This window comes from Capricornis sumatraensis, chromosome 3, assembly GCF_032405125.1.
Source record: "Capricornis sumatraensis isolate serow.1 chromosome 3, serow.2, whole genome shotgun sequence".
NCBI classification, from domain to species: Eukaryota; Metazoa; Chordata; class Mammalia; order Artiodactyla; family Bovidae; genus Capricornis; species Capricornis sumatraensis.
This window is the reverse complement of record NC_091071.1, coordinates 142,322,198-142,350,045: the sequence shown is the minus strand read 5'-3', so window position 1 is coordinate 142,350,045 and position 27,848 is coordinate 142,322,198. Positions and strand designations below refer to the sequence as shown.

Sequence of the window (27,848 nt, the reverse complement as noted above, 5' to 3'; positions counted from 1 at the left end):
TTCAGAATGATCCTAGCCAGAAACACCACAATCAAAGCTTTGGAAATCCATTAAACTAGTTCCCAAATCTCAGTTTTACTTTCTTTAACATTACTATGTTCCATCAACAGTATACTCCATAAGAAGCAATACAGAGGTTTGAATGAATAAAGCATGAAGGATATTTTATGTAAATGTAAAAAAACCATTGTGAACCTATGTGTATTCAAGGTACCTATTAAGTATTCTAGATAAGTCTTCAAACATGACCCAATGGTGAAAAAGTTCCAAACTCCCTCTTCTTAGGAATCTGAATCTCCTCTCATAACATGTGTTCTCATGAAATAGACTGCATTTACTGTTGTTTTCTTCCTATTGTTCTCTTTATGAGGAACTGTGACACTTGTTCTCATTTCAAAATGTTTCTGACAAAAGCAAAACTTTTCATTTCTAACTCCAGATAGAAAATCTCTCTGACGAAGTCTTCTCCCTAAGACACAAAAAGTATGAAGAGAAGGAGCAAGCCAGATGGTCACTATGGGAACAAAGCAAGTGGCATAGAAGAAACAGCAGGCAGGTGTTGAACTATATTCAGGCTACTTACCTGAGTGTCGTGTCTTACTCCACTCTATTTCTCATGCTAATTGTCAGCATCAGTAATAGATTTAAGTGAGCAAATAACGTGAAAATTCTCCATAAAAAGGTCATTTCAGTGTACTATAATGGTGGACCTAACACTAGTGATTACAATCTGAGTAATCTGTAACACAACTACTTCAAAAATATTTTTCTTGAAATGAACCAAAAAAAAGACCCTTAAAAACCTATCTAGGGTAAAAAGCAAATAGCCTGAAATACTTTGAACATGACTTTGAAGGAAGGGGGAATAAATCCTAAAAACATAGTTAATGTATTTGAGAGAAACCCTGCTATTTTATATTTAATTGGACTATTTTTTGATATAGTCAAAACTCAAAACATAAGATCATGTTGAAACCTAGTAGTCACTGTAATGTGGGGGTTTCTCATTTTGTTCACACTTTTAAAACATTTCTGTTTAAGTCAAGATACTCAGATTTGTTGTAGATCCTTATTCTAAGAGTTATCCTAACATACCTGAGATTCTATTCTCAACTTTCTCTACATTACAGAGACACAGTTTTCCAGAAGTACAGAGGAAAATGTGAATCGAGTTCTTCATGGATGACATTACAATAATCATAGATACTCTGGGAACTCGGACTGTAAGAGTCAAGTTAACTATCTTTTCCTGTTTTCTGGAAAACAAACAAAAAATACCCCCAAACAAAATTACTTATAATAATTTGGCAAAAGATTCCCTGAAGTGCCTTTTAAATAAAAGCCTTTGAGATGTGAGGATAACATGGGGAAAATCAGCAGATGAATTTTTAAAAATCTTTTGGGCAAAACTGTTTAAAGAAAAGTTACCAAGTTAAATGGACTTATGAACTACACTTTAGGTTGTTTATAAAATGTTTTCTTGATTTTCTTGCTAGAGCTTACACTAAAAACGTTGAAGGACAAGACCTACTTTTGAAAGACTGCCCTTACGAGTTCAGTGGTGGGCAGCACTGCGCAGTGGGGAGTCCTGCTGAGCCTCCTTCAGAGAGCCAGGCTCCCAGTGCACACGGCTCACCTTCACTGAGTCAGACTCAAGAGACCAAGGTGAGAGTATTCTATGTAACTGTTAAAACTTCCTTAATTGACTTTCAAAAACTTGTTTATAGAATTGCTTGCTGCTGACAAAGGATTCATCATTACATAACACATTCAGTGTAACAGTCCAGTACAGAATGCTGGGTGTAGGAACCAGAGGATCCATATTCCAGCATTCAAGTTCCATCACTAACTACAGATACTTCCCCCTTTTATGTAACACAACGTATACGTGTATGCTCAGTCACGTCTGACTCTTAGCGACCCCATGGACTATCGCCCTACCAGGCTGCTCTGTCCATGAGATTCTCCAGGCAAGAATACTGGAGTGGGTTGCCATTCCCTTCTCCAGGGGATCTTCCCTACCCAGGGATCGAACCTGGGTCTCCTGCATTGCAGGCAGATTCTTTACTGCTTAAGTCATCGGGGAAGCCCCTTTTATGTAACATGCCAAAACCTAATTCCACCTATCCACTTATGTGTTAGAAACAGGGAATTCTATCAGAGTTTCATTACAAACCTAATTGGATTAAATAGAATGCTACCTGGCACATAGAAATGTTAGTTATTTCTCTTCCCCTTAGAAAAGATTTTGTCTCCCCATTTGTCCAGTTTTAACCTCAATAGGAGTGCTTTCTACACTGCATCTATAAAGTTCTTGTACTGTTTAGTAGTATTGGAAAATAATATTTAGAATCAAGAGAGTAGAGATAATAGAAGTTAAGAGGCAAGTCATAGAAAGCTCAGAGAAAGAAAAGTTAATAGGTGTCTATAATAATGATGGGATGAAAATGGAGATACTGAATTAGACGACCCAAACACATTTAAGGGAATTTCCCCAACATGCACCTAGGCTTTAAATGAAGACCAGTACTCCCTAATAGCACCATTTCCCTCTTCTTGGAAGAGGCAAAGTGAAAAAATAATTCCCAAAGGTCCCCATTAAATAATCCTCAGTATATCCCACTTTAAGTTGCTAGATACTTAGGACCAAATAAGAATTTGTACTGACCAATGGTTATTACAAAATTAACATCTACAGATTATCTGAGATATGAACTTAAATTAGTTGAAACTGAAAATGTTTTCTCTTTCAGTCTTTGTGGTGGGAGCGACGGGCTTTTCCACTGAAGGATGAAGACACAGAAGCTTTATTATGCCAAGATGAAAAAAATGATCAGGTTGAAAGATCAAGCCCAGCTTGCCACAGTGAAGTCTTCTGCACCAGTGCACCAGAGAATGGCCACCATCCAAAAAGGCAGGCAGATGGAATGGAAGAGTACAGAACCTTTGGTCTAGGACTTACTCATGTTAAAAAAAATAGGTGACAGGGAACAAGTGAAGAAAACTGTGTAAATGAATGGGAAAACAGGAGAAAAAAGCCAGCCCTGTTGTCCTGCCCCTCCACAGTCTCAGTTCCAGAATAAGGGCATATAGTGCACGTTAACCTTTTATGCTGTTTATGAAACAGGCAAGTTAGTTTCATTTTCCTTCCTGAAACCAGAAGTAACTAGCTTTTCACTGACCAACAAGTGCTAGTCATTTGTGTTTGATGCAAATCACAAGTACCAGAAAATTAACTGCTGTAATTTGCTGTCAAATCACATTACTGGGTAAATAATTTTTAAACCACTTTTACCCACACACACACACCCCCCTGTGTATCAAATGACAGCTCCTTTTTTTTTTCTATACAAATGGTTAGTCTTAAATTGCCTCAGAAATAAGAATATAAAAATATGTGTGTATAGAGAATACATGCATACATATACACACATCTAAGTAGTTTTAAAAAGCACTGGCAGTGACCACTCCACATGAAAAATGCATGTATGAATTATCCCATGAAATATCAGCTGCACTATAAAGAAGCACAGATTTCCAATGATATTGGACATCTAAAAACATCCCTTCCTAGTAGTCCAGACTTTAAAAAACATATTTAATAGAAGTTATTTATGAAAATTTCTATACCAGGTAACATAATACTTTATTTGAAATCACTGATAATCTGTCTATTGGGTTAAACACAGGTTATTTTCTACTCACTCTTGACAGAATAAGAAAAGCAATGGTGAGTTAAATAGTAGTGTATTTTAAAACTAACACAGCTTTTAAGATTTGAGCTTTATGTATCTCATAAACATCCCACTTAATGAGTAACAAACAGGAAATTCCCATTCGTATATTATTGTACTTCAGTTCATCTGGTCACTCCTTACCATTGCTTACTCTATTCAAACAGGCATCTATTCTTACTTGTATCCTAGAGAGAGAATTAAAATTCTTAAAAAGTTAATACTTCAGTATTGGATACTGGAGTGTATATAAAGTAAAATCTCTTTTGACACTATTACATTATTCTTTCCTATGTAAAAATTGAGGACAATTTATATGAATCACTTTTTCTCATGTAAAACAGGTTATTCAAGTTGTAGTACCCATATAATATAACTGACAATCCTAGCCATCTGGCCTAATCTGGGGGATCTGACAGTAAGTTTTTGTTAGAGACTGGAAATTATACTGGTCTCTTAAAAAAAAAAAATTTCCAATTCAATACTGACAAATTTTTGCTTATAGTTTTACTGTACATTTTTAAAAAAACAAAAGCCAGAACAAACCCAAGTTGTCCAGGCAAATAAACTCAATTTTTTTTTTGTCATGTCTGATATTATAATCCTTTATGTAAGTTTTTTAATTAAAAAGTTATTTCTATATGCCTTGTGTTGGCTGTGTCTATTTCTATATGCCTTGTCGTCTGTGTGGCAAAGCCTTTCCTAAGCCAAAATAAACAGTAAGAAATAAAATTTTACCTTGAAAACACAGAAGAAACCAAGGACACTCTATGCCATGCTTAAAAGTGTTAACGTTCCTATTTTCCAAACCTTATTTCTCAAAACTCATAGTAGCCTGAAAAAGTTTAATGACATTGGTCTTGTTATTTCTTATCATGTGCATTTCATAGCAAGAGTATTTACAAGAATGAAGTAGGTAATACATAGCTACTGTCAAAGTGTAATTTGGGACACAACAGTAAATAGTGTATGGATTAACTCTGTACTTTGTCATATATTAGCCTACTTGGTCGTCCTTGGATTAATAAAATATATATCCTTGGAGTCAAAAGTCATTAGTTGCAGAATATTCTTAGCAATTGGTTTTTCTAGTTTAAAGTTAGACTGGAAATAAGACAATTAAGCTTCCTTTGCTTAATCCACCTCTTAAGCACTCCATCTATTAAAAAAAAAGTACAGAGCAGAAATCCTATGCTTTCCTGGATTCTTTCCATCATACCAGCCTGTTGATGAGTTTCAGTATCTTCATTTTTTTTTTTTAATGGGGACAAACACACCTGTTTTACCATTCATAGGACTGACTGTAGGTTTCGTGAGATTGTATCAACGTACTTTATAATCTACAAAACAAATTTATCTAATAGCTACTTTGCCTTGGCATGTTCAATTCCACACCCTTACAATTCTAGGAATAGTGGAAGTTTACATATATAATAATCTTTTAATCCTCAACACAATACCACACTCTCATAATTACATTCAATGTATAAATCAGTTAGTAGAAGCTCAAAGAGGTTGGCTGATTTGGTTTGCTAAGATCAAACAAACAGAAGGGTCAGGATTCAACTTAATATTACTTCTAAATAGAGGCCTTTTTTCTTTTTTTAGCACAGAGCTAGCAAAACATTTTATGTCCTTAGAAATAGTGTGTATAATTAAGAAAAAGTGGAAAGGGGGTGGGGGTGAGGGGGCGGCGAGAGATCACTGAATAATCTGTCCTTCTAGGACAGCTAACAAAATACCCTGATAAAACTTGTGCTCATATTTTAGAACAACTTGAAAATCCCTGGGCTTCATAATACATTTTTTTTTTTAATATATCAAATATAAGGTGCAAAGTAAAAAATAAATGTTTTTGAAGCTAGGAGAATAAGTATGCCATTCCTAATCAGATGCAAACTTAATTAGCACACACACAAATCAAAAATGACACGAAACAGGAAAAACTGAAGAACTTCCTTTGCTTTCAGAAAACAGTAAAGAAACCAAAGAAAATTCTTTTTAGAAATTCAGAAAAAAAAAATTTTCATAGTAGCTAACATGCCTTCCTTAGGCATTGAGACACTTTTCTGCTTGTAACCTCAATACAGCCATATTTTTACTTTTCATAAAAATCAAGTCTCCCAGTAAAAATGGTATTTTATCACACTAATCTTTCAATTCCATCACTAAAAATGTAGTTATACACACCAATTTCTAACCTCTTGGAACATTCTGCATAATGGATTTTAGTCACTGGACAGAGTAATTGCTCAGAAAAGCAGCACTGCCTCAACTGTGGTATGATTTGGTAGTCAATATTCTTGTTTTTCAGTAAAAAGGAAATCTCCTAAGCAGACACACCAGGTTCCTTGTTTCATCGATCAAGAGAACGTTTCTGAGCAGCTTCTGAGCAAACGTTTCTTAACAGGTTGATCACAGATCTGGGGTCTTCACTCCTCATAATGGCACTGCCAGACACAATCATGTTAGCTCCTGCCTGAAAGAAGTAAACACTTTAGGTTATGCCTCAAAGGAAGATGTGGTAAAACCTAAAACAGAACTCCCAGACTAGAGTTTCTACCCTTATACCTAGCAGTCAGCACTTTAACTGTATAAAAGCCACTTCAAGATGAATATACTTAAGCAGCTAGTTCAATGAAGAAAGAAGCTGAAACGCTTAAAAGAGGATGTGAAATTATTTTTAAACGTGTAAGAAACATTGACTTTTTGGTAACCCCAACCCTCTTCTAAATAAACTACAGTGCATCTCTGCTAATACTTAGATAAGGTTTTATCTAAAACCTTTAATCTTCACCTCTATTAAAGTTTTCCCCTTATGTACCAATGCCTCCTCAGCTCCTAAAAAAAAAATCAATCTTTTCATCTTTGAACTATGTAGAGGAATTTGCAGACAGTCTAAAAGGACAAGTACTGTTAAAATGTGAGATAATCCATAAAATACGGCAACACTACATTTAAATATCTTCTCATTTTGATGCCAGTAGAAAAGGAACATATGCTGATGTATGCTTCTCTGCATTCCAGAATGGTTTTGAGGTGGCTTAAAAAAGATTTTCAAGATGTTTCTCAATATGAAATCAAAGAGTAAAACTGAGTAAAAACTTACAAAAATGAGTTCAAATTTATCTGAGATTTGACTCAGGGAGGAAAATCCAATCTGTTATATGATTCAGAGCTGAAAGAAAGGGGGACCATTGAGAGAACCGCTGAAGCTGAGAAAAATCTATCTAATGAGAGATACACTGCTGTGCTACAATACAGTGCATTGTCCAACAATGTTCCTCATAAAAATGAAATAAATATTAGTTTTCTAGCGTTCAGTTCAGTTCAGTTCAGTCGCTCATTAGTGTCCGACTCTTTGCAACCCCATGAATCGCAGCACGCCAGGCCTCCCTGTCCATCACCATCTCCCGGAGTTCACTCAGACTCACATCCATCGAGTCCGTGATGCCATCCAGCCATCTCATCCTCGGTCGTACCCTTCTCCTCCTGCCCCCGATCTCTCCCATCATCAGAGTCTTTTCCAATGAGTCAACTCTTTGCATGAGGTGGCCAAAGTACTGGAGTTTCAGCTTTAGCATCATTCCTTCCAAAGAAATCCCAGGGTTGATCTCCTTCAGAATGGACTGGTTGGATCTCCTTGCAGTCCAAGGGACTCTCAAGAGTCTTCTCCAACACCACAGTTCAAAAGCATCAATTCTTCGGCACTCAGCCTTCTTCACAGTCCAACTCTCACATCCATACATGACTACTGGAAAAACCAGAGCCTTGATTAGACGGACCTTAGTCGGCAAAGTAATGTCTCTGCTTTTGAATATACTATCTAGGTTGGTCATAGCTTTTGTTCCAAGGAGTAAGCGTCTTTTAATTTCATGGCTGCAGTCACCATCTGATTTTGGAGCCCAAAAAAATAAAGTCTGACACTGTTTCTACTGTTTCCCCATCTATTTCCCATGAAGTGATGGGACCAGATGCCATGATCTTCGTTTTCTGAATGTTGAGCTTTAAGCCAACTTTTTCACTCTCCTCTTTCACTTTCATCAAGAGGCTTTTCAGTTCCTCTTCACTTTCTGCCATAAGGGTGGTGTCATCTGCATATCTGAGGTTATTGATATTTCTCCCAGCAATCTTGATTCCAGCTTGTGTTTCTTCCAGTCCAGCGTTTCTCATGATGTACTCTGCATATAAGTTAAATAAGCAGCGTGACAATATATAGGCTTGACATACTCCTTTTCCTATTTGGAACCAGTCTGTTGTTGCATGTCCAGTTCTAACTGTTGCTTCCTGACCTGCATACAGATTTCTCCAGAGGCAGGTCAGGTGGTCTGGCATTCCCATCTATTTCAGAATTTTCCAGTTGATTGTGATCCACACAGTCAAAGGCTTTGGCATAGTCAATAAAGCAGAAATAGATGTTTTTCTGAAACTCTCTTCCTTTTTCCATGATCCAGCCCATGTTGGCAATTTGATCTCTGGTTCCTCTGCCTTTTCTAAAACCAGCTTGAACATCAGGGAGTTCACGGTTCACATATTGCTGAAGTCTGGCTTGGAGAATTTTGAGCATTACTTTACTAGCATGTGAGATGAGTGCAATTGTGCGGTAGTTTGAGCATTCTTTGGCATTGCCTTTCTTTGGGATTGGAATGAAAACTGACCTTTTCCAGTCCTGTGGCCACTGCTGAGTTTTCCAAACTTGCTGGCATATTGATTGCAGCACTTTCACAGCATCATCTTTCAGGATTTGAAACAGCTCAACTGGAATTCCATCACCTCCACTAGCTTTGTTCGAAGGATGCTTTCTAAGGCCCACTTGACTTCACATTCCAAGATGTCTGGCTCTAGATTAGCGATCACATCCTCATGATTATCTGGGTCGTGAAGATCTTTTTTGTATAGTTCTTCCATGTATTCTTGCCACCTCTTCTTAATATCTTCTGCTTCTGTTAGGTCCAGACCATTTCTGTCCTTTATCGAGCCCATCTTTGCATGAAATGTGCCCTTGGTATCTCTAGTTTTCTTGAAGAGATCTCTGGTCTTTCCCATTCTGTTTTCCTCTATTTCTTTGCATTGATCGCTGAAGAAGGCTTTCTTATCTCTTCTTGCTATTATTTGGAACTCTGCATTCAGACGCTTATATCTTTCCTTTTCTCCTTTGCTTTTCGCCTCTCTTCTTTTTACAGCTATTTGTAAGGCCTCCCCAGACAGCCATTTTGCTTTTTTGCATTTCTTTTCCATGGGGATGGTCTCGATCCCTGTCTCCTGTACAATGTCACGAACCTCAGTCCATAGTTCATCAGGCACTCTATCTATCAGATCTAGGCCCTTAAATCTATTTCTCACTTCCCCTGTATAATCATAAGGGATTTAATTTAGGTCATACCTGAATGGTCTAGCAGTTTTCCCTACTTTCTTCAATTTGAGTCTGAATTTGGCAATAAGGAGTTCATGATCTGAGTCACAGTCAGCTCCTGGTCTTTTTTTTGTTGACTGTATAGAGCTTCTCCATCTTTGGCTGCAAAGAATATAATCAATCTGATTTCGGTGTTGACCATCTGGTGATATCCATGTGTAGAGTCTTCTCTTGTGTTGTTCGAAGAGGGTGTTTGCTATGATCAGTGCATTTTCTTGGCAAAACTATTAGTCTTTGCCCTGCTTCATTCCGCATTCCAAGGCCAAATTTGCCTGTTACTCCAGGTGTTTCTTGACTTCCTACTTTTGCATTTCAGTCCCCTATAATGAAAAGGATATCTTTTTTGGGTGTTAGTTCTAAAAGATCTTGTAGGTCTTCATATAACCGTTCAACTTCAGTTTCTTCAGCGTTACTGCTTGGGGCATAGACTTGGGTAACTGTGATATTGCATGGTTTGCCTTGGAGATGAACAGAGATCATATGTCTCAATGTAAGCAGAAACAGTATTAATGACAAAGCACAGATCAGTAAAAATGAATTCTACAGGGGTCAAAAGATATATGCTCACTGTCTGTCTGTCCAGTGTCATCTTCATACTGATCACAGTCAAGCTTTTGATAAGTATCAAGCAGAAAAGTGTGTGACATTTACACAAAACACTGGAAGCAAAAATAGGAAGCAAAAAAAAAAAAAAAAAAAACCACACACAAAATAGGAAGAGTCCCTATTTTGGAAAACTGTCTCAAAGGCCCTGGAACGTCTCAATGATATTACACAGGCTGGCAGTCAGCACATTCCTCTTTCAAAGAATTTTTTCATCATTACTGAGATAGCTAGTACTTACTATTTACTTTCCTAGTTTTACATTTAAACAAACAAATACTTTTCCAAGAAAGACTATTTAGGAAGTGTAGGGGAAATCTCTTTGGTAGACAAGATCTGTCCTGGCATTACATTTGATAGGAAATTGGTCCAGGTTGCCATCAAGGAACAGTCTCACCTCTGCGCATTTATGGATAGTGTCAGGACCTACTCCACCATCCACCTCAATGTCCAAAGATGGGAACTGGGTCCTCAACCAATGAACCTAGATATACACAAGGAAATAAATGACTCCTAAGTGGACAGGTAGAGGGAAAGCACACTAAACAAAAAATGAAATGGCCACTAAAATATGACTCCAAATGTCTCACAGAGTAACTTTATATCAATAAAAGTTATGACTGGGGAAAGCCATCTTAATATACTGAAACAAACTTTCATAAAAGCAAGCTTTGTTCTGTTTGCCAAATGGCACTGAATTTATCATGGACTTGCCGAAAATATAGTTCACAGAAACAAGGCAAAGATAAAACCCTCAATATTCAATGAAAATTCCATCTAAAGGTTACAGTTTCCAGAACAGTTTCCAATGGTTTTGGAAACTAATACGTGGTATCTCTTCTGATCTCCAAACCTAAATCTCTTTGGACATCTCTCATCCCATATTCCAATGATATGTAGGCACCCCCATTTCCCCGCCTTCAGAGTAAGGCATAAACATACAAGCAGCCCAAACATACAAGTAGCCCAATACATGCTTACTGAATAAATATACACAATAAAAAACCTTACTCCAGAACCAAACACTTTTTTTTACCTTTGGCATCATATCTTCCATGAATTTCTGCCCTCCAAACCCAGGTTCCACTGTCATAACCAAGGCCATATCTATTTGATTAGCCCATGGTGCCAAATACTCAACTGAAGTTCCTGGTTTGATAGCAAGGCCAACCTGTAACAAACAAATTTGTTACATCACATCAATAACTATTTCCATATTACATTATTGTGGTTTATCAGGCCCAGTAGGAAGCTCTATTCTTAAAGAATGGAATACATACATAAATTGTTCAGCTGTATTGTTTTTTAAGTCAACATGGATATCACAAGTAAATGTTTCTAAAAGGTAGCAATTTCTAGAAAACATTAGTAGAATGTATTGATTTTATCTGACAAACATGTTATACTTAAAGTCTAGCTTCAATGCTGAAGAACAGCTGTCTACATCTGGTCTTCTTCACCTATCATTTTGGGTCTTCCACCAAACTTTCCCAACTCTGAGAATGAATAGTATAAAACATTACCCTCACTCCTAAGCTCTTACCTTCATTCCATTCTCCCGAATGTCTTTGATCAAAGCTCCTGGGTTGTCAGTAGCCTCGAGATGAAAGGTATATTGATTGGCTCCTGCTACAGCCATTGGCTTTACCCACTGTTCCGGCCTGGACACCATCATGTGCATGTCTGGAAAGAAAAGACATATCCCCTAACTATTACTAAAAGGAAAACAGCTGCTCATATTATTGAAGTCAATCTGTAGTTTTTGCTATTTCAGATATGGACTCTTCTGGCATCATGATAATTGTTAAATAGAAGTTTTGGCATAGATAGCTTCCCTGCATCCTTAAGATAAGGTTTTGGTTAAACACATTTATAAAAAAAAAATCCAACATTTTTCCACAAAAAGCCTACAGCACTATTTATGAGAAGTAGTAACTAGGAATCAGGAAACCTAAGTTCAGGTTCAGGAAATATCATTGTAAAAAACTTAGATTACATTCTTAGGGAGACAAATAAAGGAGTAATTACAAGTAAAGTTGGTAGTAAACAAAGCCAGTGTTGCTGGAGTCAGGGCGGGGTGGGGGCAGCACTGGGGAGGGAGGATGAGGTTAGAGAAACACTGGATAAGACTACAGGACCCTGTAGACCGTCAGGTTTTATTTTGAATGACACAGAACAAACACTGCAGTACTTAGATTTAACTTTGAAGATCAAGGCAATAAACCTAGTGACTGCAGATGGTGAGCAGTGGCGGGGATTCCGGATATTTTCTGAAGGCAGGGCCAAGAAGGGCTGCTGTGGCTCAGATGCGCGCAGTGAGACAAGGGTCAGATGGTGCAAGGATGTGGGCCTAAGGAGCCAGAACAGAACTGTCACCACTAAGAGGCAGACAACTGCAAAAGGAGGAACAGACTCAGAGGAAAGATCACGTTAACCAGAAGCAGCCTGCCACGTGTCCCTAAATCTAAAGCTCAAATCATATGAAAATGTTTGGGAAGAAACGAGCGTGGCCTTCTTAAACATCTCAACTTAAAACATAATATTAATAGCATTCCACGGGAAAGAGAGGGCAGCTTAAAAGAAGTGAAAGCAAGAAATGATGCAGGAAAGAAGAAAACGGTAAACTCTCCTGCGCCAGACAGACAGTAGTGAGGAGAGTTTTGGGCTTTTTGCTTCAGAGAGCACATTTCTGATCCAGCAAAGCTATGTTAAAGAAAGAAAAAATCGAGTATTCCAGAACTCAGTAGCGAAGATTTATAAAATGCAACAAGGCTTTGAAAAACGTCAGGGAAACAGAGTATAGAGCCTGATTAACGAAGTCAAGGCTAACATTTATATTTCTAAACTAATAAAAGTAACAAAAATAGAACATGTTTCAATAGGCAAAACTTTGTTTTCAGAAGATAAACTCAATTTGGTGTGTTTTTCCTTCATATCATAAACAACAAAAATTCAATCTGGTTTACGAGACCAAGTTTACTCATTCCTAAGTTACCAGACTAGACAGCTAAGTCATCCCTACTCAATCTCCAGTGTGCAGTCACCACCAGCAACCGTCACTGGACATTCTCTGGTGTTCGGAGAATCAATGACTCAGCGACTCTGCCTGTAATCACAACACAGGTCTCAAATGTTCTACTGTCAGACTCCTTCTGCACTCTTAAAAATTACTGAAGACTCCTCCACCCCAATACTGATGATGTGGGTCACATTTATCAATATTTAATGTTTTAGAAAGGCAAACTAAAAAAAAACTTTTAATGTCTATTTGTGTGTGCTAAGTCACTTCAGCCGTGTGTGACTCTTTGCAACTCCATGGACCGTAGCCTTTCAGGCTTTTCTCCAGGCAATAACACTGGAGTGGGTTGCCATGTCCTTCTCCAGATGATCTTCCCTGCCTCAGGGATCAAAGGTGGGCTCCCGCATTGCAGACAGATTCTTCACCATGTGAAATACCAGGGAAGCTTTTGGGTCTACTTAAGTCAGTCATAAAAAAATAATGATACTATAAATCCATTACATGTTAATGTAACAGTTGCATTATTTTACATTTTTGGGAGTAGGTAGTGCCTGGCTTGGAGAAGGCAATGGCACCCCACTCTAGTACTCTTGCCTGGAAAATCCCATGGATGGAGGAGCCTGGTGGGCTGCAGTCCATGGGGTCACTAAGAGTCGGACACGATTGAGCAACTTCACTTTCACTTTTCACTTTCATGCATTGGAGAAGGAAATGGCAACCCACTCCAGTGCTCTTGCCTGGAGAATCCCAGGGACGGGGGAGCCTGGTGGGCTGCCGTCTATGGGAATCGCACAGAGTCAGACACGACTGAAGTGACTTAGCAGCAGCAGCAGTGCCTGGCTTGAGAGAATACACACCTGTATTCTCACATCTGCTCTGCATTCAATCTGTTGTTTTATAGTAGAGAAAAATGCACAGAAAAGGGAGGCGTCCCTACATGCACAGCCTTTTCACTCAAGTATGGACAGTCTACCATTTCTACCCCAAAACTCAACAAGCAGTATGAAAGATTACTGGCAGTGTGGAATCTATAAATCCTGTCAGTGACCTTTCCATACTTTGTTAATGCTAAAACTCGTTAGTCTGTATTTTGAACAGCTCTTTTAAGTACTATTGGTTCACTGAGTTACACAGATCTTCCAAACAGTGACACATTTCTTTATATACTATCCAAAACCCATGTTGTCAATGTCACTACAGATCTTATCAAAAAAGCTGTAAGCATTGGGAAGCTTTCAAGCTCAAAACAGCAAATATAAGTTTTCCAAAATTTCAATTTTCACTTGCAAATTCTAACTTTTGTCAGTGGCAATGAAAACTGATGAGCTGCTTTCTTTGAAGTGACAGGTTCACGTAGTTAATTTTAAAGACAATATCAGGAAAATATCTAAGTCTGATAACCACAGTTCATTGTCAGTTATTCTTTTAATGGAAAATGGTCTTTGTGAAAAGACCAGCACTTGCAGTCTACAGCTCGAGACAATGAAATGAGTGGTTTTCCTCAAGGAAATGATCATCCTCCAGGATTCAACAGACGGGCTTTGTACGTATTACCTTCCCGCTTCGTTACACAAAATACTAAAGAGACGCATGCTCAAGAATCAAGATTTACTAAATCTATCACCTGTTCCAATTCTTCAAGGATACTTACTATGAAGGCATGGTGTGTAAGAACATCACAATACCTGTAGTAACCTGTTCAGTATTACCTGCTCAGTAAAACCGCCTTATCTCTGGCTAGGGCATCAGCAGACTCATTCACCACTGCTTTTGCACCATCGGTACAAATAATGCAAATAATATCAGTACAATTTACAAATCGAACTACAAATAGTTATGACATCATGCTGCTGCTGCTGCTAAGTCGCTTCAGTCGCATCTGTCTGAAAAAGACTCCTACAGGTCCTCACACCATACTTGAAGACCACTGATTTAGATAAAAGCAAAAATGACTTTTCCCTACCACATTACATCTTAAGACAGTAAATTCTACTCAATATTAGGACTGAATTGTTAAAAGCTTTAGCAGTTATACATACAGCTTGTGATCTAACTCCTAAGATATATAATGTACCAATTAACCAACAACCAGTATCCAAGAATTACGCAAACAACATATAAGATAAAAAACAAAGGTCACAAACACTAAAGCATATGAAATCCATTCATCTTTACTTGAGATTGTCTTCTGGTAAGACTGATTAGCAAGTTTATCAGCAAACAACAAACTAAAAGCAGGAATGAAAAAACAGATTGTGGGGGGTGGGGGTGGCAGCTGAGTTGGGCAGAGAAAGGGCACAGAGAAGGGGAGTCAAACAGCAGCGAGAAGTAACAGTTGGGAGACCAACTAAAAGGAAGGGAAAAAGACAAAATTTACATATTTTAAATCCACACAAAGCCAGAATGGTGGATTCTGTGGCCATTGTACAAGGCGTGAGAGGGCAAAGAACACTTTCATCCAACTCCGATAGTTTTAAGGATAAATTTACCCTCGAAAAGTCAGCTTCCAAAACATTAATAATAATTTAAAAAAAAAAAAAGTTCAGGTAATCAGAGGATTCTACTCCATTATTTGGAAATTTCAAAATGGTGAACATATTGGTGGAACACTGTTTCCCTTGAGTCACATGAATTGATAGTCGGTGCCTTCCAAGTGGAACGGGCCTACAGAGGCTCTAACAGCCTCCTGCAATGTCAGCAGTGTTCCACAACTGCACTGGTACAGTAGGCACACGTGGCTACTGAGAACTTGCAATGCAGTTAATGCCACTAAGAAACAATTTTTAATTTTAGCTGACTTAAATAGCTACATGAGGCTAGTGATTACCATACTGAACAGAACAGCTAGAGCCCTTCATAAATGGTCCACAAGGTCAATAAATAAATATAAGTTTTACTAAAATTAAGTAATGAATTACATAAATACATATTACTTATAAAAGCTCACCAAATGTCTCCTGTACCAGAGATCTGGCAATAGAGGCTCTGCTAACTTAGTTTAAAACATCAGCAGCAGTGACAAGGTTATGTGGGCTGAATCTATGTTCCACAGGAGTAACTTCTAGGTCACTACGTGATTTTAAAAAAAACCTTAATTCACATTATCTTACAACACTGAAGTGGAGCGTACACCGACCTGTTCAGTTCAGTTCAGTCGCTCAGTCATGTCCGACTCTTTGCGACCCCATGAATCACAACACGCCAGGCCTCCCTGTCCATCACCATCTCCCGGAATTCACTTCACTCAGACTCGCGTCGAGTCAGTGATGCCATCCAGCCGTCTCATCCTCTGTCGTCCCCTTCTCCTGCCCCCGATCTCTCCCAGCATCAGAGTCTTTTCCAATGAGTCAACTCTTCGCATGAGGTGGCCAAAGTACTGGAGTTTCAGCTTTAGCATCATTCCTTCCAAAGAAATCCCAGGGTTGATCTCCTTCAGAATGGACTGGTTGGATCTCCTTGCAGTCCAAGGGACTCTCAAGAGTCTTCTCCAACACCACAGTCAAAAAGCATCAATTCTTTGGCACTCAGCCTTCTTCACAGTCCAACTCTCACATCCACACATGACCACTGGAAAAACCATAGCCCTGACTAGACAGACCTTAGTCGGCAAAGTAATGTCTCTGCTTTTGAATATGCTATCCAAGTTGGTCATAACTTTTCTTCCAATTTCATGGCTGCAGTCACCATCTGCAGTGATTTTGGAGCCCAAAATAATAAAGTCTGACACTGTTTCCCCATCTACTTCCCATGAAGTGATGGGACCAGAAGCCATGATCTTCGTTTTCTGAACGTTGAGCTTTAAGCCAACTTTTTCACTCTCCACTTTCACTTTCATCAAGAGGCTTTTTAGTTCCTCTTCACTTTCTGCCATAAGGGTGGTGTCATCTGCATATCTGAGGATACTGATATTTCTCCCGGCAATCTTGATTCCAGCTTGTGCTTCTTCCAGCCCAGCGTTTCTTATGATGTATTCTGCGTAGAAGTTAAATAAGCAGGGTGACAATGTACAGGCTTGACATACTCCTTTTCCTATCTGGAACCATTCTGTTGTTCCATGTCCAGTTCTAACTATTGCTTCTTGACCTGCAATACAGGTTTCTCAAGAGGCAGGTCAGGTGGTCTGGGATTCCCATCTCTTTCAGAATTTTCCACAGTTTATTGTGATTCACACAGTCAAAAGCTTTGGCATAGTCAATAAAGCCGATGTTTTTCTGGAACTCTCTTGCTTTTTCGATGATCCAGCGGATGTTGGCAATTTGATCTCTGGTTCCTCTGCCTTTTCTAAAACCAGCTTGAACATCTGGAAGTTCATGGTTCACATATTGCTGAAGCCTGGCTTGGAGAATTTTGAGCATTACTTTACTAGCGTGGGAGACCTGTAGAACGCTCCAATTTCAATGAATCGACTTCTCATCTAGACCATATATCAACTGATTCCTAAGTTCATTTAACAATCACATTGAGCCTCAGCTGTGTGTGTATGCTATGCTCTGGGAAAACCACAGCAAACCAAGTGAATGAAATCCTGCCCTTAAGGAGTTTAGAGTCTGATAAAAGCAACCACAGATTGAAAGAAATTCTAAGAAAATCAACAAGGTAAAAAGGTTAATTTAGGACAGGGCTCTCTGAAGAAACAACAACATAGGATCTGAGGTGGAAAGATGAGGTAGCACTGATCAAGTGAACACAGTTTAGGCAAAGAGACTCTAGCCCAAGTGCCTAGGCCCCGAAGTGGGCAAGTTCAGCTTCTTACAGGAGGCCAATGAAGTCCCAGCACAGGGGGAGGGAAAAGGGCACACTGTGAAACTGGAAGTTGAGAAATCAACCAGCTACTTCCCCTTTCCCTGAGCAAGATACTCAGCTTCAGATGCCATAAACACCCACTTACCAAAGAAAGGGTCCTGGCCTAGCTGCTTTCGGAGGCTTTCTACCACAGGGTGACCAAAGGTGATGTTGGGAACAAAATGCCTACAAGACAAACAAAATCTTACTCTGAAAATGTTTTCAATTCAGTCTCTGTATTTTTCTCAAAATGTATCCTGATAGACAAAGAGGAGATTATCTGTGATTCCAATATTTTTCAATTTAACATTTAACATCAGTATCAGTATTAAACACTAAAAATACCCATAGAATTTCAGTTTTACAGAGCAGTAATTCCTTGATATTCCAGTAAGTCATAATGTCACATAATTGACCAATTTAATGCTGTAATTCAAAATCCCTGATAGGAAGAAATGAAGGATGACAAAATCAAAACCCCAAAAGTTATATGACTTGCCCAAGTCACATACTAGTTAGGAAGGTCAAGACTCTGATAAGGGTTTCTCAAATCTTAAGCCTATCACAGGTCACCTGTGGCTATCTCTAATCTACTTCTACCACAGGGCACAAAATGACAAGTTTATTTAAGTTGTCTTAAAGATTATCCAAAGAAACTTAAGGTATATTAATAACCACCACTTACTGAAGGTTTGTAACATATCAGATATTGTGCCTTATTTTATCTCATCTTCACAACAGCCCTCTGAAGTAAATGCTGTTATCATCTCCATTTAAGGAGCATAGGATATAACTTCCCTAAGTCACCCAGTTAATAATTCGTTGGGGCAGGTTTCAAATTAAGGCTTTCTGAAATCAGACCCGAGGTAGTTAACCATTCCCCTACTCCAGCTCTCTTGTTGTATCGCAAGCTCACTTCAACATTTAGGCTGGATGCTTCAGAGTACTATATTTTATTTTAAAAAATTTGAGTTTCTCTGCTCACCACAGAAAAGGTTACAATCTCACTGGTACCAAGAGAGGGCTAATAACTCACCACAATTCATGACTGACTGCTACAGTATAGTTGTTGGCAGGAAGCCAGCTCAGCCAAGGACCACATTTCCCAACTCCCTTTAAAACCAGGTGGCCACGTGACTAATTCTCACAAAAGGGCTGTGAAATATGAACACAAGCGATGCGTGTCACTGCAGAGCCCCGGAGGTTGAATATATTCCTGTTCTGTTCTCACTTTACCCTTCTGCCAGGAAAGAGGCCCTTAAGGGCAGAGACAGGGGATGGAAGGGGACTCTGACGTCCCTGAATTTCTGCATGGAAGGATATTCACACCAAACTACTACATGAAGGAAAAATAAACTTTATAACGTTAAGCCACTGAAATCTAGGCTTTCTTTTGTTAAAGTAGTAGGCATTACCCTGAATGAGGCCTGTAGAGAAAAGCTAAAGTATGCAATATAAGGCAATTGTTCCAGAGGCAAGTAGAATAGCATTTTTTTTTAAAAGGGATAGAGCATGGGGTTCACGTCCATGGAATTCTTCAGGCAGGAATATTGGAGTGGGTTGCCATTTCCTTTTCCAGGGGACCTTTTCGACCCAGGGATCAAACCCAGGTTTCCCATGTTACAGGCAGATTCTTTACCATCTAAGCCAGCAGGAAAGCCCCAGATCCCCATGGAATTACAGAATTAATGGAATTTGTAAAGATGGGGAAAGAAATGAACAAAGGTAAAGAAAACCAAGTTAAGCTCAAAGAAAGGGAGACGGTGCTGCCCACCTTGGCTACTATGAATAAAATACAAGGCAAGACTGTGTCACATTAAATGATACAGAATGCCAGGCTCACTGTTTGAACTTTAATCCTGATCAAGTGAGGTTTTAAAAGAGAAAGTCAAAGTTGCTCGGTCATGTCTGACTCTTTGCAACCCCATGTTCTACACGGTGGGGTTGCAAAGAGTCAGACATGAAATTCTCCAGACGTGAAATACTGGAGTGGGTAGCCTTTCCCTTCTCCAGGGGATCTTCCCAAGTCAGGGATCAAACTCAGGTCTCCCGCATTGCAGGTGGATTCTTTATCAGCTGAGCCACCAGAGAAGCAATGAAAAATTAAGATGGAAACAACACCATAGTAGCACAACTGACTGAGAGTAAACTGGAAGAAGCAAGGCAAGAGGTGTTGGTAAATGGCAAGAAACAGTAAAAACAGAAACAAGGATAGCAACTGACGGGGTTTTTCTGTTAAGATGCAGTGGGGTGGTGGTGGGGTGGGAAGTGTTGTCAAAGAGAAGAAACCACGGAGCTTTCCAGGTGGTGCTAGTGGCAAAGAACCTGCCTGCCAGTGCAGGAGACGTAAGAGACATAGGTTCGCTCCATGGGCTGGAAGATCCCCTGGAGGAGGGCACGCCAACCCACTCCAGTATTCTTGCCTGGAGAATCCCATGGACAGAGGAGCCTGGCTGGCTACAGTCCATGGGGTCACAAAGAGGCAGATACAACTTAAATGACTTAGCACCCAGCACCAAGGTCTTGAGCTTAGATGACAAGAAGGCAGAATGCAGGTTAATAAAGAATTATACAGGACAACCGCCATTCTAAACAATTCCACCATATTAACTCATTAAAATCATGCCAACAATTTAGTGAGACAGGTACCACTGTTTTCTGTATTTTTATAGATGAGAAAGAGAGGCTAGAGCTCACACAACCAGTAAGTGCAGGAGGCAGTTAACCCAGCTCCAAAGTTCAGGCTCTTATCTGCAAGGCCTGTCTGCCCCTTCACTGACAATTAATAACTAACTGAAAAAGAAGTCCAAGGGAGGAGAGCCTTAAGAGAGAGAGAGCAGTCAGGGGTGGGGATAGGGGTGGCTGGGTTGGCAGATAGCATGGAGGATTGAAACAAGGCAGAAGGAGACAGGGGACAAATGAAGAAGATCTGGCCTGGCTAATGGTGGTCTGTGAGACTGTGGGCCCAGTACTGGAAATTTCTGGAAGTTTTTCAAAAGTCAGAAATCTAGTACTAATGTGAAATCTCCCTGGCTTTATATCGCCCTAACTAACTTAGGACCCCTTCACAGATCACAGCCTTGTCATGGGGAAGGGGCTTATGTTCCTCAATAAAGCTATGAGTCATGTAGTGCACGGCCACCCAAGATGGACAGGGCAAAGTGAAGAGCTCTGATAAAACGTGGTCCACTGGAGGAGAGGGCAAATTGCTCCAGTATTCTTGCCTAGAGAACCCCGTACACAGTTTATGAAAAGGCACAAAGATATGACACTGAAAGATGAGTCCCCCAGGTCAGGAGGTGCCCAATATGCTACAGGAGCACAGTGGAGAAACAGCTCCACAAAGAATGAAGAGGCTGGGCCAAAGTGGAAATGATGCTCAGCAGCGGATGTATATGGTGGGAAAAGTAAAGTCTGAAGCTATAAAGAACAATACAGCATAGGAACCTGGAATGTTAGGTCCATGAATCAAGGTAAACTGGATACGGTCAAACAGGAAATGCTAAGAGTCAACATCGACATCTTAGTGAACCAAAAATGGACTGGAATGGGCGAATTTAATTCAGATGACCATCGTATCTACTACTGTGGGCAAGAATTGATGAAAAGAAATGGAGTAGCCCTCCCAGCCAACAAGAGTCCAAAATGCAGTACTTGGGTGCAATCTCAAAACGACAAGAATGATCCTGGCAAATCATTCAATATCACAGTAATCCAACTCTATGCTCCAGCCACTAAAGCCAAAGAAGCTGAAGTTGAATGGTTCTATGAAAATCTCCAAGGCCTCCTAGAACTAACACCAAAATAAAAGATGTCCTTTTCATCACAGAGGACTAGAATGCAAAAGTAGGAAGTCAAGAGTTACCTGGATTAACAGGCAAGTTTGGCCGTGGAATACAAAATGAAGCAGGGAAAAGGCTAACAGAGACACTCTGTTGAGAACACACTGGTCATAGCAAACACCCTCTTCCAACAACAGGAGATGACTCTACAAATGGGCATCACCAGATGGTCAGTAGCAACATCAGACTGATTATACTCTTTGCAGCCAAAGATGAAGAAGCTCTACACAGTCAGCAAAGTCAAGACCTGGAGCTGAATGTGGCTCATCTCATGAGCTCCTTACTGCAAAATTCAGGCTTAAATTGAAAAAAGTAGAGAAAACCACTAGGCCATTCAGATTTGACTTAAATCAAACTACTTATTATTGATTATGCAGTGGAGGCAATGAATAAATTCAAGGGATAACATCTGGCTAGAGTGCCTGAAGAACCATGGAAGTTCCTAACACTGTGTAGGAGGAAGCAACCAAAACCATCCTCAAGAAAAAGAAATACAAGGCAAAATGGTTGTCTGAGGAGGTATTACAAACAGCTGAGAAGAGAAGTGAAAGGTAAGGGAAAAATGGAAAGATACACCCAACTGAATGCAGAGTTTCAAAGAAAAGCAGAGATAAGAAGGCCATCTTAAATGAACAATGCAAAGAAGTAGAGGAAAACAACAAAATGGGAAAGAATGGAGATCTCTTCAAGAAAACTGGAGATATCAAAGGAATATTTCATGCAAGGATGAGCATGATAAAGGACAGAATGGTAAGGACCTAACAGAAGCAGAAGAGATTAAGAAGAGGTGGCAAGAATGCATACAAGAACTATACAAAAGAGGTCTTAACCACCAGGATAACCATGATGGTGGGGTCACTCACCTAGAGCCAGACATCCTGGAGTATGAAGTGGTCCTCAGGAAGCATTACTACAAAAAAAACTAATGGAGGTGATGGAATTCCAGCTGAGCTATCTAAAATTGTAAAAGATGATGCTGTAAAGTGCTGCACTCAATATGCCAGCAAATTTGGAAAATTTGGCAATAGACACAGGTGTGGAGAAGGTCAGTTTTCATTCCAATCCCAAAGAAAGGCAATGCCAAAGAATGCTCAAACTACCACACAACTGCACTCATTTCACATGCTAACAAGGTAATGCTCAGCATTCATCAAGCTAGGCTTCAGCAGTATGTGAACTGAGACCTTCCAGATGTACATGATGGATTTTAAAAAAGCAGAGGAACCAGAGTTCAAACTGCCAACATCCGCTGGATCATAGAAAAAGCAAGGGAATCTCAGAAAAACATCTATTTCTACTTCATTGACTACGCTAAAGCCTTTGACTGTGTGGATCACCACAAACTGTGGAAAATTCTTAAAGAGATGGAAATACCAGACCATCTTACCTACCTCCTAAGAAACCTTTATGCACGTGAAGAAGCAACAGTTAGACCAGACATAGAACAATGAACTGGTTCAAAATTGGGAAAGGAGTACAGCAAGGCCATATACTGTCACCCTACTTATTTAACTTACATGGAGAATACATCATGCGACATGGTGAGCTGGATGAATCAAAAGCTGGATCAAGATAGCCAGAAGAAATATCAACAACCTCAGACATGCAGCTGATACCACTTTGATGGCAGAAAGGGAAGAGGACCTAAAAAGCCTCTTGAGGGTGAAAGAGGAGGGTGAAAAAGCTGGCTTAAACTTAACATTCTAGTATCATGGCATCTGGCCTCATCACTTCTTGGCAAAGAGAAGGGGAAAAAGTGGAAACAGAGACAAACTTTATTTTCCTGGGCTCCAAATTCACTGTAGATGGTGACTGCAGCCATGAAATTAAAAAATTAAAAGACACTTGCTCCTTGGAGGGCTTCCCCGGTGGTGCAGTGGTAAAGAATCTGCCTGCAATGCCAGAGACCCAGGTTTGAGCCCTGAGTAGGGAAGATCCCCTGGAGAAGAGAATGGCAACCCACTCCAGTACTCTTGCCTGGAGAATTTCACGGACAGAGGAGCCTAGCAGGCTAAAGTCCATTGGGTCGCAAGGAGTTGGACATGACTGAGTGACTAACACTACTACTGTTCCCTGGAAGGAAACCTATGACAAACCTAGACAGCATATTAGAAAGCAGAGACATTCAGTTCAGTTCAGTTCAGTCGCTCAGTCGTGTCCAACTCTTTGCGACCCCATGAATCGCAGCACGTCAGGCCTCCCTGTCCATCACCATCTCCCGGAGTTCACTCAGACTCACATCCATCGAGTCCGTGATGCCATCTAGCCATCTCATCCTGGGTTGTCCCCTTCTCCTCCTGCCCCCAATCTCTCCCAGCATCAGAGTCTTTTCCAATGAGTCAACTCTTCGCATGAGGTGGCCAAAGTACTGGAGCTTCAGCTTTAGCATCATTCCTTCCAACGAAATCCAAAGGTTGATCTCCTTCAGAATGGACTGGTTGGTTCTCCTTGCAGTCCAAGGGACTCTCAGGAGTCTTCTCCAACACCACAGTTCAAAAGCATCAATTCTTCGGCACTCAGCCTTCTTCACAGTCCAACTCTCACATCCATACATGACCACAGGAAAAACCATAGCTTTGATTAGACAGACCTTAGTCGGCAAAGTAATGTCTCTGCTTTTGAATAGACTATCTAGGTTGGTCATAACTTTTCTTCCAAGGAGTAAGCGTCTTTTAATTTCATGGCTGCAGTCACCATCTGCAGTGATATTAGAAAGCAGAGACATTACTTTGCTGAAAAAGATCCATGTAGTCAAAGGTATGGTTTTCAAGTACACATGTATGGATGTGAGAGATGGACCATAAAGAAGGCTTAGCTCCAAAGAATTGATGCTTTTGAATTGTGGTGCTTAGAAGACTCTTGAGAGTCCCTTGGACAACAAGATCAAACTAGTCAATTCTAAAGGAAATCAAACCTGAATATTCATTAGAAGGACTGATGCTGAAGCTCTAATACTTTGGTCATCTGATGCGAATAGCCACCTCACAGGAAAACACCCTGATGCTGGGAAAGACAATGCTGGAGGAAAAGGGGGTAACAGAGAATGAGATGGTTGGATGGCATCACCAACTCAATGAACATGACCAAACTCTAAGAGACAGTGAAGGACAGGGAAGCCCGGCATGCTGCAGTTCATGGGGTAACAGAGAGCTGGATGCAACTTAGCAACCAGACAACAACAACTTAGAAATTGCTTATTTGCTCTATTCGTACATTTAAGACCAATACATTTCCAGTCACTTCCGTGAAGACACATTTATGTTTACATGCTCTCCAATTTTCTTTTCCAGAAAAATCCACCTGTCCTTTACTTCAAATATCCAACCACACTAATGCTCCACCCACCAGTGTTTCCAAAACTTGTTCCTGACTTTCAAAGTCCTTCAGTTTTAATCAGAAGACACAGTGGGGACTTCAGGGAAAGAGAGAGGACCAGAAAACCACCAGTGCATCAAGCTCAATGCACTGTTGGAGATTTTTAAGGGGCAAGGAAGAGGAAAAGCATGGAGGCAGAAAGTGGAGGGAGTCCACAGCCCCTCATTCATACCCTGGGCCTAAGCGGCACTGCAATTTAGCCAGGCCCTGCCTGTTCTGATAGGACACTGGGGAAGGGGCTGAACCTCCCCAACTGGTTTCCTATTGCAAAAGGGGAATGAAAGTAACTCAAAGTTGTGATGCTTAACAGGGAAAGGCTTTTAAAATAGTGTATGCAAAATTTCCTTATTTTCAAACCAAGATGTTTCTCAGTAAAAGGGGAAAGGAGTCAATAAAAAACAAATACATTTACTTAACAAGCTCAAGGACTGCCATAGGCCTGGGAGGGGCAAGAGATTTCTTAGAAGATACCTCTATTATGATAAAACCATTCATCCAACCAATTATAACTAGGCCTGCCATAGTGCTTTTCCTGCAGAGAATAGAGGTGAACTCTGCTTTCAGGGCGTTTACCGTGCAGTAGGGGATATGAAACAAATAACAAAAATATAAACTAGCTGTCTCTCAAAGACAGACAATATCTTAATCATTCTCTGTAAGCCGAGTACCCAGAGAAGACAGTTTTTGAGACAAAACAAACCGCTGCCTGCTTCCAATTCTGGTTCCACCATTTCCTAGCTACAAGGGAACTTAATCTCTCTTTATATTAGACTCCTCACTGTCAACTCTGGTGCTGGTAACAGCTCATGGGGCTACATGAGATAATTCACAAAAAGTATTAGAACAGGGGATATATGTATACCTATGGCTGATTCAGGGCTTCCCTCGTAGCTCAGTAGGTAAAGAATCTGCCTGCAATGCAGGAGACCTGGGTTTGATTCCTGGGTCGGGAAGACCCCCTGGAGAAGGAAATGGCAATCCACTCCAGTATCCTTGCCTGGAAAAATCCCATGGACAGAGGAGCCTGGCGGGCTACAGTCCATGGGGTCGAAAGAGTCGGACATGATTTAGCAACTAAATCACCACCACCACCATGGCTGATTTATGTTGAGGTTTCACAGGAAATAAAATTCTGTAAAGCAATTACCCCTCAATAAAAAATAAATTTAAAAGAAAAAAAAAACTCTAAAAAAAGGTATTAGAACAGAAACAATCGAGTGTTCTTTATGAGCTCTATATTTATCATTACCTATTGTTATCATTGATGTTCTGATTGGTAAACTGGGACAAATTATTTTCTCCATTCATTCACTTAAACATGGTTAGACTATACTCATATGTGCTAAGTCATTTCAGTTGTGTCCAACTCTTTGCAACCCTATGGACTGTAGCCTGCCAGGCTCCTTTGTCCATGGGATTTTCCAGGCAAGAATACTGGAGTGGGTTGCCATTTTCTCCTCCAGGGGATCTTTCCAACCCAAGGATCGAACCCGTGTCTCCTGTGTCTCCTGCATTAGCAGACGCTAGTTCTTTACCACTAGCACCACCTGGGAAGTCTGTTCTATCCTGAGACTCCTAAGTGACTCAGAATTTTGTCACATTCTATATCTCAAACACAAAAATGTAGCTACCCATCTGTAAGTACATACTCCAGTAACTTTTGGAAGTTCAGGGCTTTCAAGCAAAGGTGTCAAAAAACAAAGTAGGTAAGTAGAATGACATGCGATAGCACACTAAAAAGCTATGTTTTGGAAGAAGTAATATTTTGGAGAAGAAAATGGCAACCCATTCCAGCGTTCGTGCCTGGGAAATCCCATGGACAGAGGAAAACTTTAAGGTTAAGATTTTGCCATTAAACAGTTGGGCACAGTGTTGAAGTAACTGAATGAAATGGAAAAGAGAAACAGCAGATCTAACCAGACCAAAGAAGACGAATCTTTCATGAGTGACACTGAAAAGGGAAATGACTGGTAATTTTTGTAAAAAACAGGAATTTTCATATTTGCATGAGGGTACACAGAGATTTTACCTATTTTCAATAAATTTACTCTTCTGCTCCAAACCACGGTTAACGGCTGTTTTGATCTTATGGCAGTTATCAGTGCGGCAAATGCAAGTTGCAACTCTGTCACAATGTGCGTAAACTTGAGGGAGTATTAACTGTTTTCTCTAGCTTTGTTCCTCATTTTATAACCACCTTATGAAACTAGCATCAATCTGATTTCAAACAATATTGATTATGGGCTATAACTACAGTGCTTAAAAATTACTTACAAAAAACTGACCTCCCTGAAGAGCAGGGTGCCTGAAGAGAAAATAGATAGGAAAATCAAAATTCGAACAATGAGACAACAATTATCATCAATTATAGAAAATTTACCATGTGCCAGGCATTGTAAACTACCTGTACCAGCTCATTTCACCTTCCAAAGATGCCTGGGCTGTAGAGTGTTATTACTCCCACTTTTCACAGAATGAAACTGAAGCTCAATGAGGTTAAATGGCTTGTCCCAAGTAACCTAGCAAGTGGCAGAACTCGGGCGTTCTCACTCCAGGTGCAAAGCTCATCATCGTTATACAAGTCTGTCTCCCCAGCAATGCCACTAACTAGCTATATGAGCTTGGGCAAGTCATGCCTATCCCCTTGGGCCTCAGTTTCTCCAACTGAAAGTGAGAGATAGGTCCTAGAGATTTAAGGCCGCTTCCGGGTGCTAAGTGCTAGAAGAATTCACATTACGTGGGGGGGAGGGGAGGAGATGAGGCTCGGGACACGGTCGCAGCCCAGGTCCCCTCCAAGCGGAGCCTCCTGGGTTTCCACCTCAGGCCCCTTCCTCAGTACCGCGTTCAGAGTGAGGCGCTTCGCGGCACAGGGACGCCGTGCACCTAACAGGTACTCAGTCAATGGGAGCCTATCCCGCCCCACGCGACAACCCAGGCCCGAACCCCGCGGAGAGTTACCCGTCCATTACATCCAGGTGCAGATAATCGGCCCCAGAGTCCAGCATCCGGAGGCACTCGGCCCCTAAACTGGCCAGGTCACTGTTGAGGATGGACGGGCCAATCTTGCAACCAGACGCCAT

General features: G+C 40.3%; 2 protein-coding genes across 5 annotated transcripts in view; one reads left to right on the top strand and one right to left on the bottom strand.

The window, feature by feature from the left end:
• The window catches only part of KANSL1L (KAT8 regulatory NSL complex subunit 1 like), a 94,178-nt gene extending 89,890 nt beyond the window's left edge, over positions 1-4,288 (top strand). For both annotated transcript variants that reach the window (XM_068969250.1, XM_068969249.1), the window contains 3 exons: positions 440-552; positions 1,497-1,665; positions 2,754-4,288. In XM_068969250.1, coding sequence (XP_068825351.1) covers positions 440-552; positions 1,497-1,665; positions 2,754-2,984 — 513 coding nt within the window. In that variant the 3' untranslated portion in view covers positions 2,985-4,288. The remainder of the gene's footprint in view (positions 1-439; positions 553-1,496; positions 1,666-2,753) is intronic.
• RPE (ribulose-5-phosphate-3-epimerase) lies at positions 41-27,848 on the bottom strand. 3 transcript variants are annotated; one of them, XM_068969252.1, is made up of 6 exons: positions 27,727-27,848; positions 17,658-17,737; positions 11,294-11,433; positions 10,787-10,921; positions 10,154-10,234; positions 41-469 (listed from the first exon to the last, which is right to left on the bottom strand). In XM_068969252.1, exons 1-6 carry the CDS (start codon positions 27,846-27,848, stop codon positions 389-391), a joined length of 639 nt encoding a protein of 212 aa, XP_068825353.1. In that variant the 3' UTR covers positions 41-388. The 3 variants fall into 3 exon arrangements, with proteins under 3 accessions (XP_068825353.1, XP_068825352.1, XP_068825354.1); XM_068969251.1 differs by lacking the exon at positions 41-469 and adding an exon at positions 3,646-6,213 and having other exon boundaries at positions 10,148-10,234; XM_068969253.1 differs by lacking the exons at positions 41-469; positions 10,154-10,234 and adding an exon at positions 3,646-6,213.

What these genes read in the sequence shown, in the direction of transcription:
- RPE (XM_068969251.1), bottom strand. Translation starts at nt 27,848, where the DNA reads ATGGCGTCTGGTTGCAAGATTGGCCCGTCCATCCTCAACAGTGACCTG. An exon ending in TTCGGGAGAATGGAATGAAG is followed by an intron (nt 10,922 to 11,293) that starts GTAAGAGCTTAG and finishes TGTTTGTTACAG; the next exon opens with GTTGGCCTTGCTATCAAACC. An exon ending in CTATCCATAAATGCGCAGAG is followed by an intron (nt 6,214 to 10,147) that starts GTGAGACTGTTC and finishes TACTTCTTTCAG; the next exon opens with GCAGGAGCTAACATGATTGT.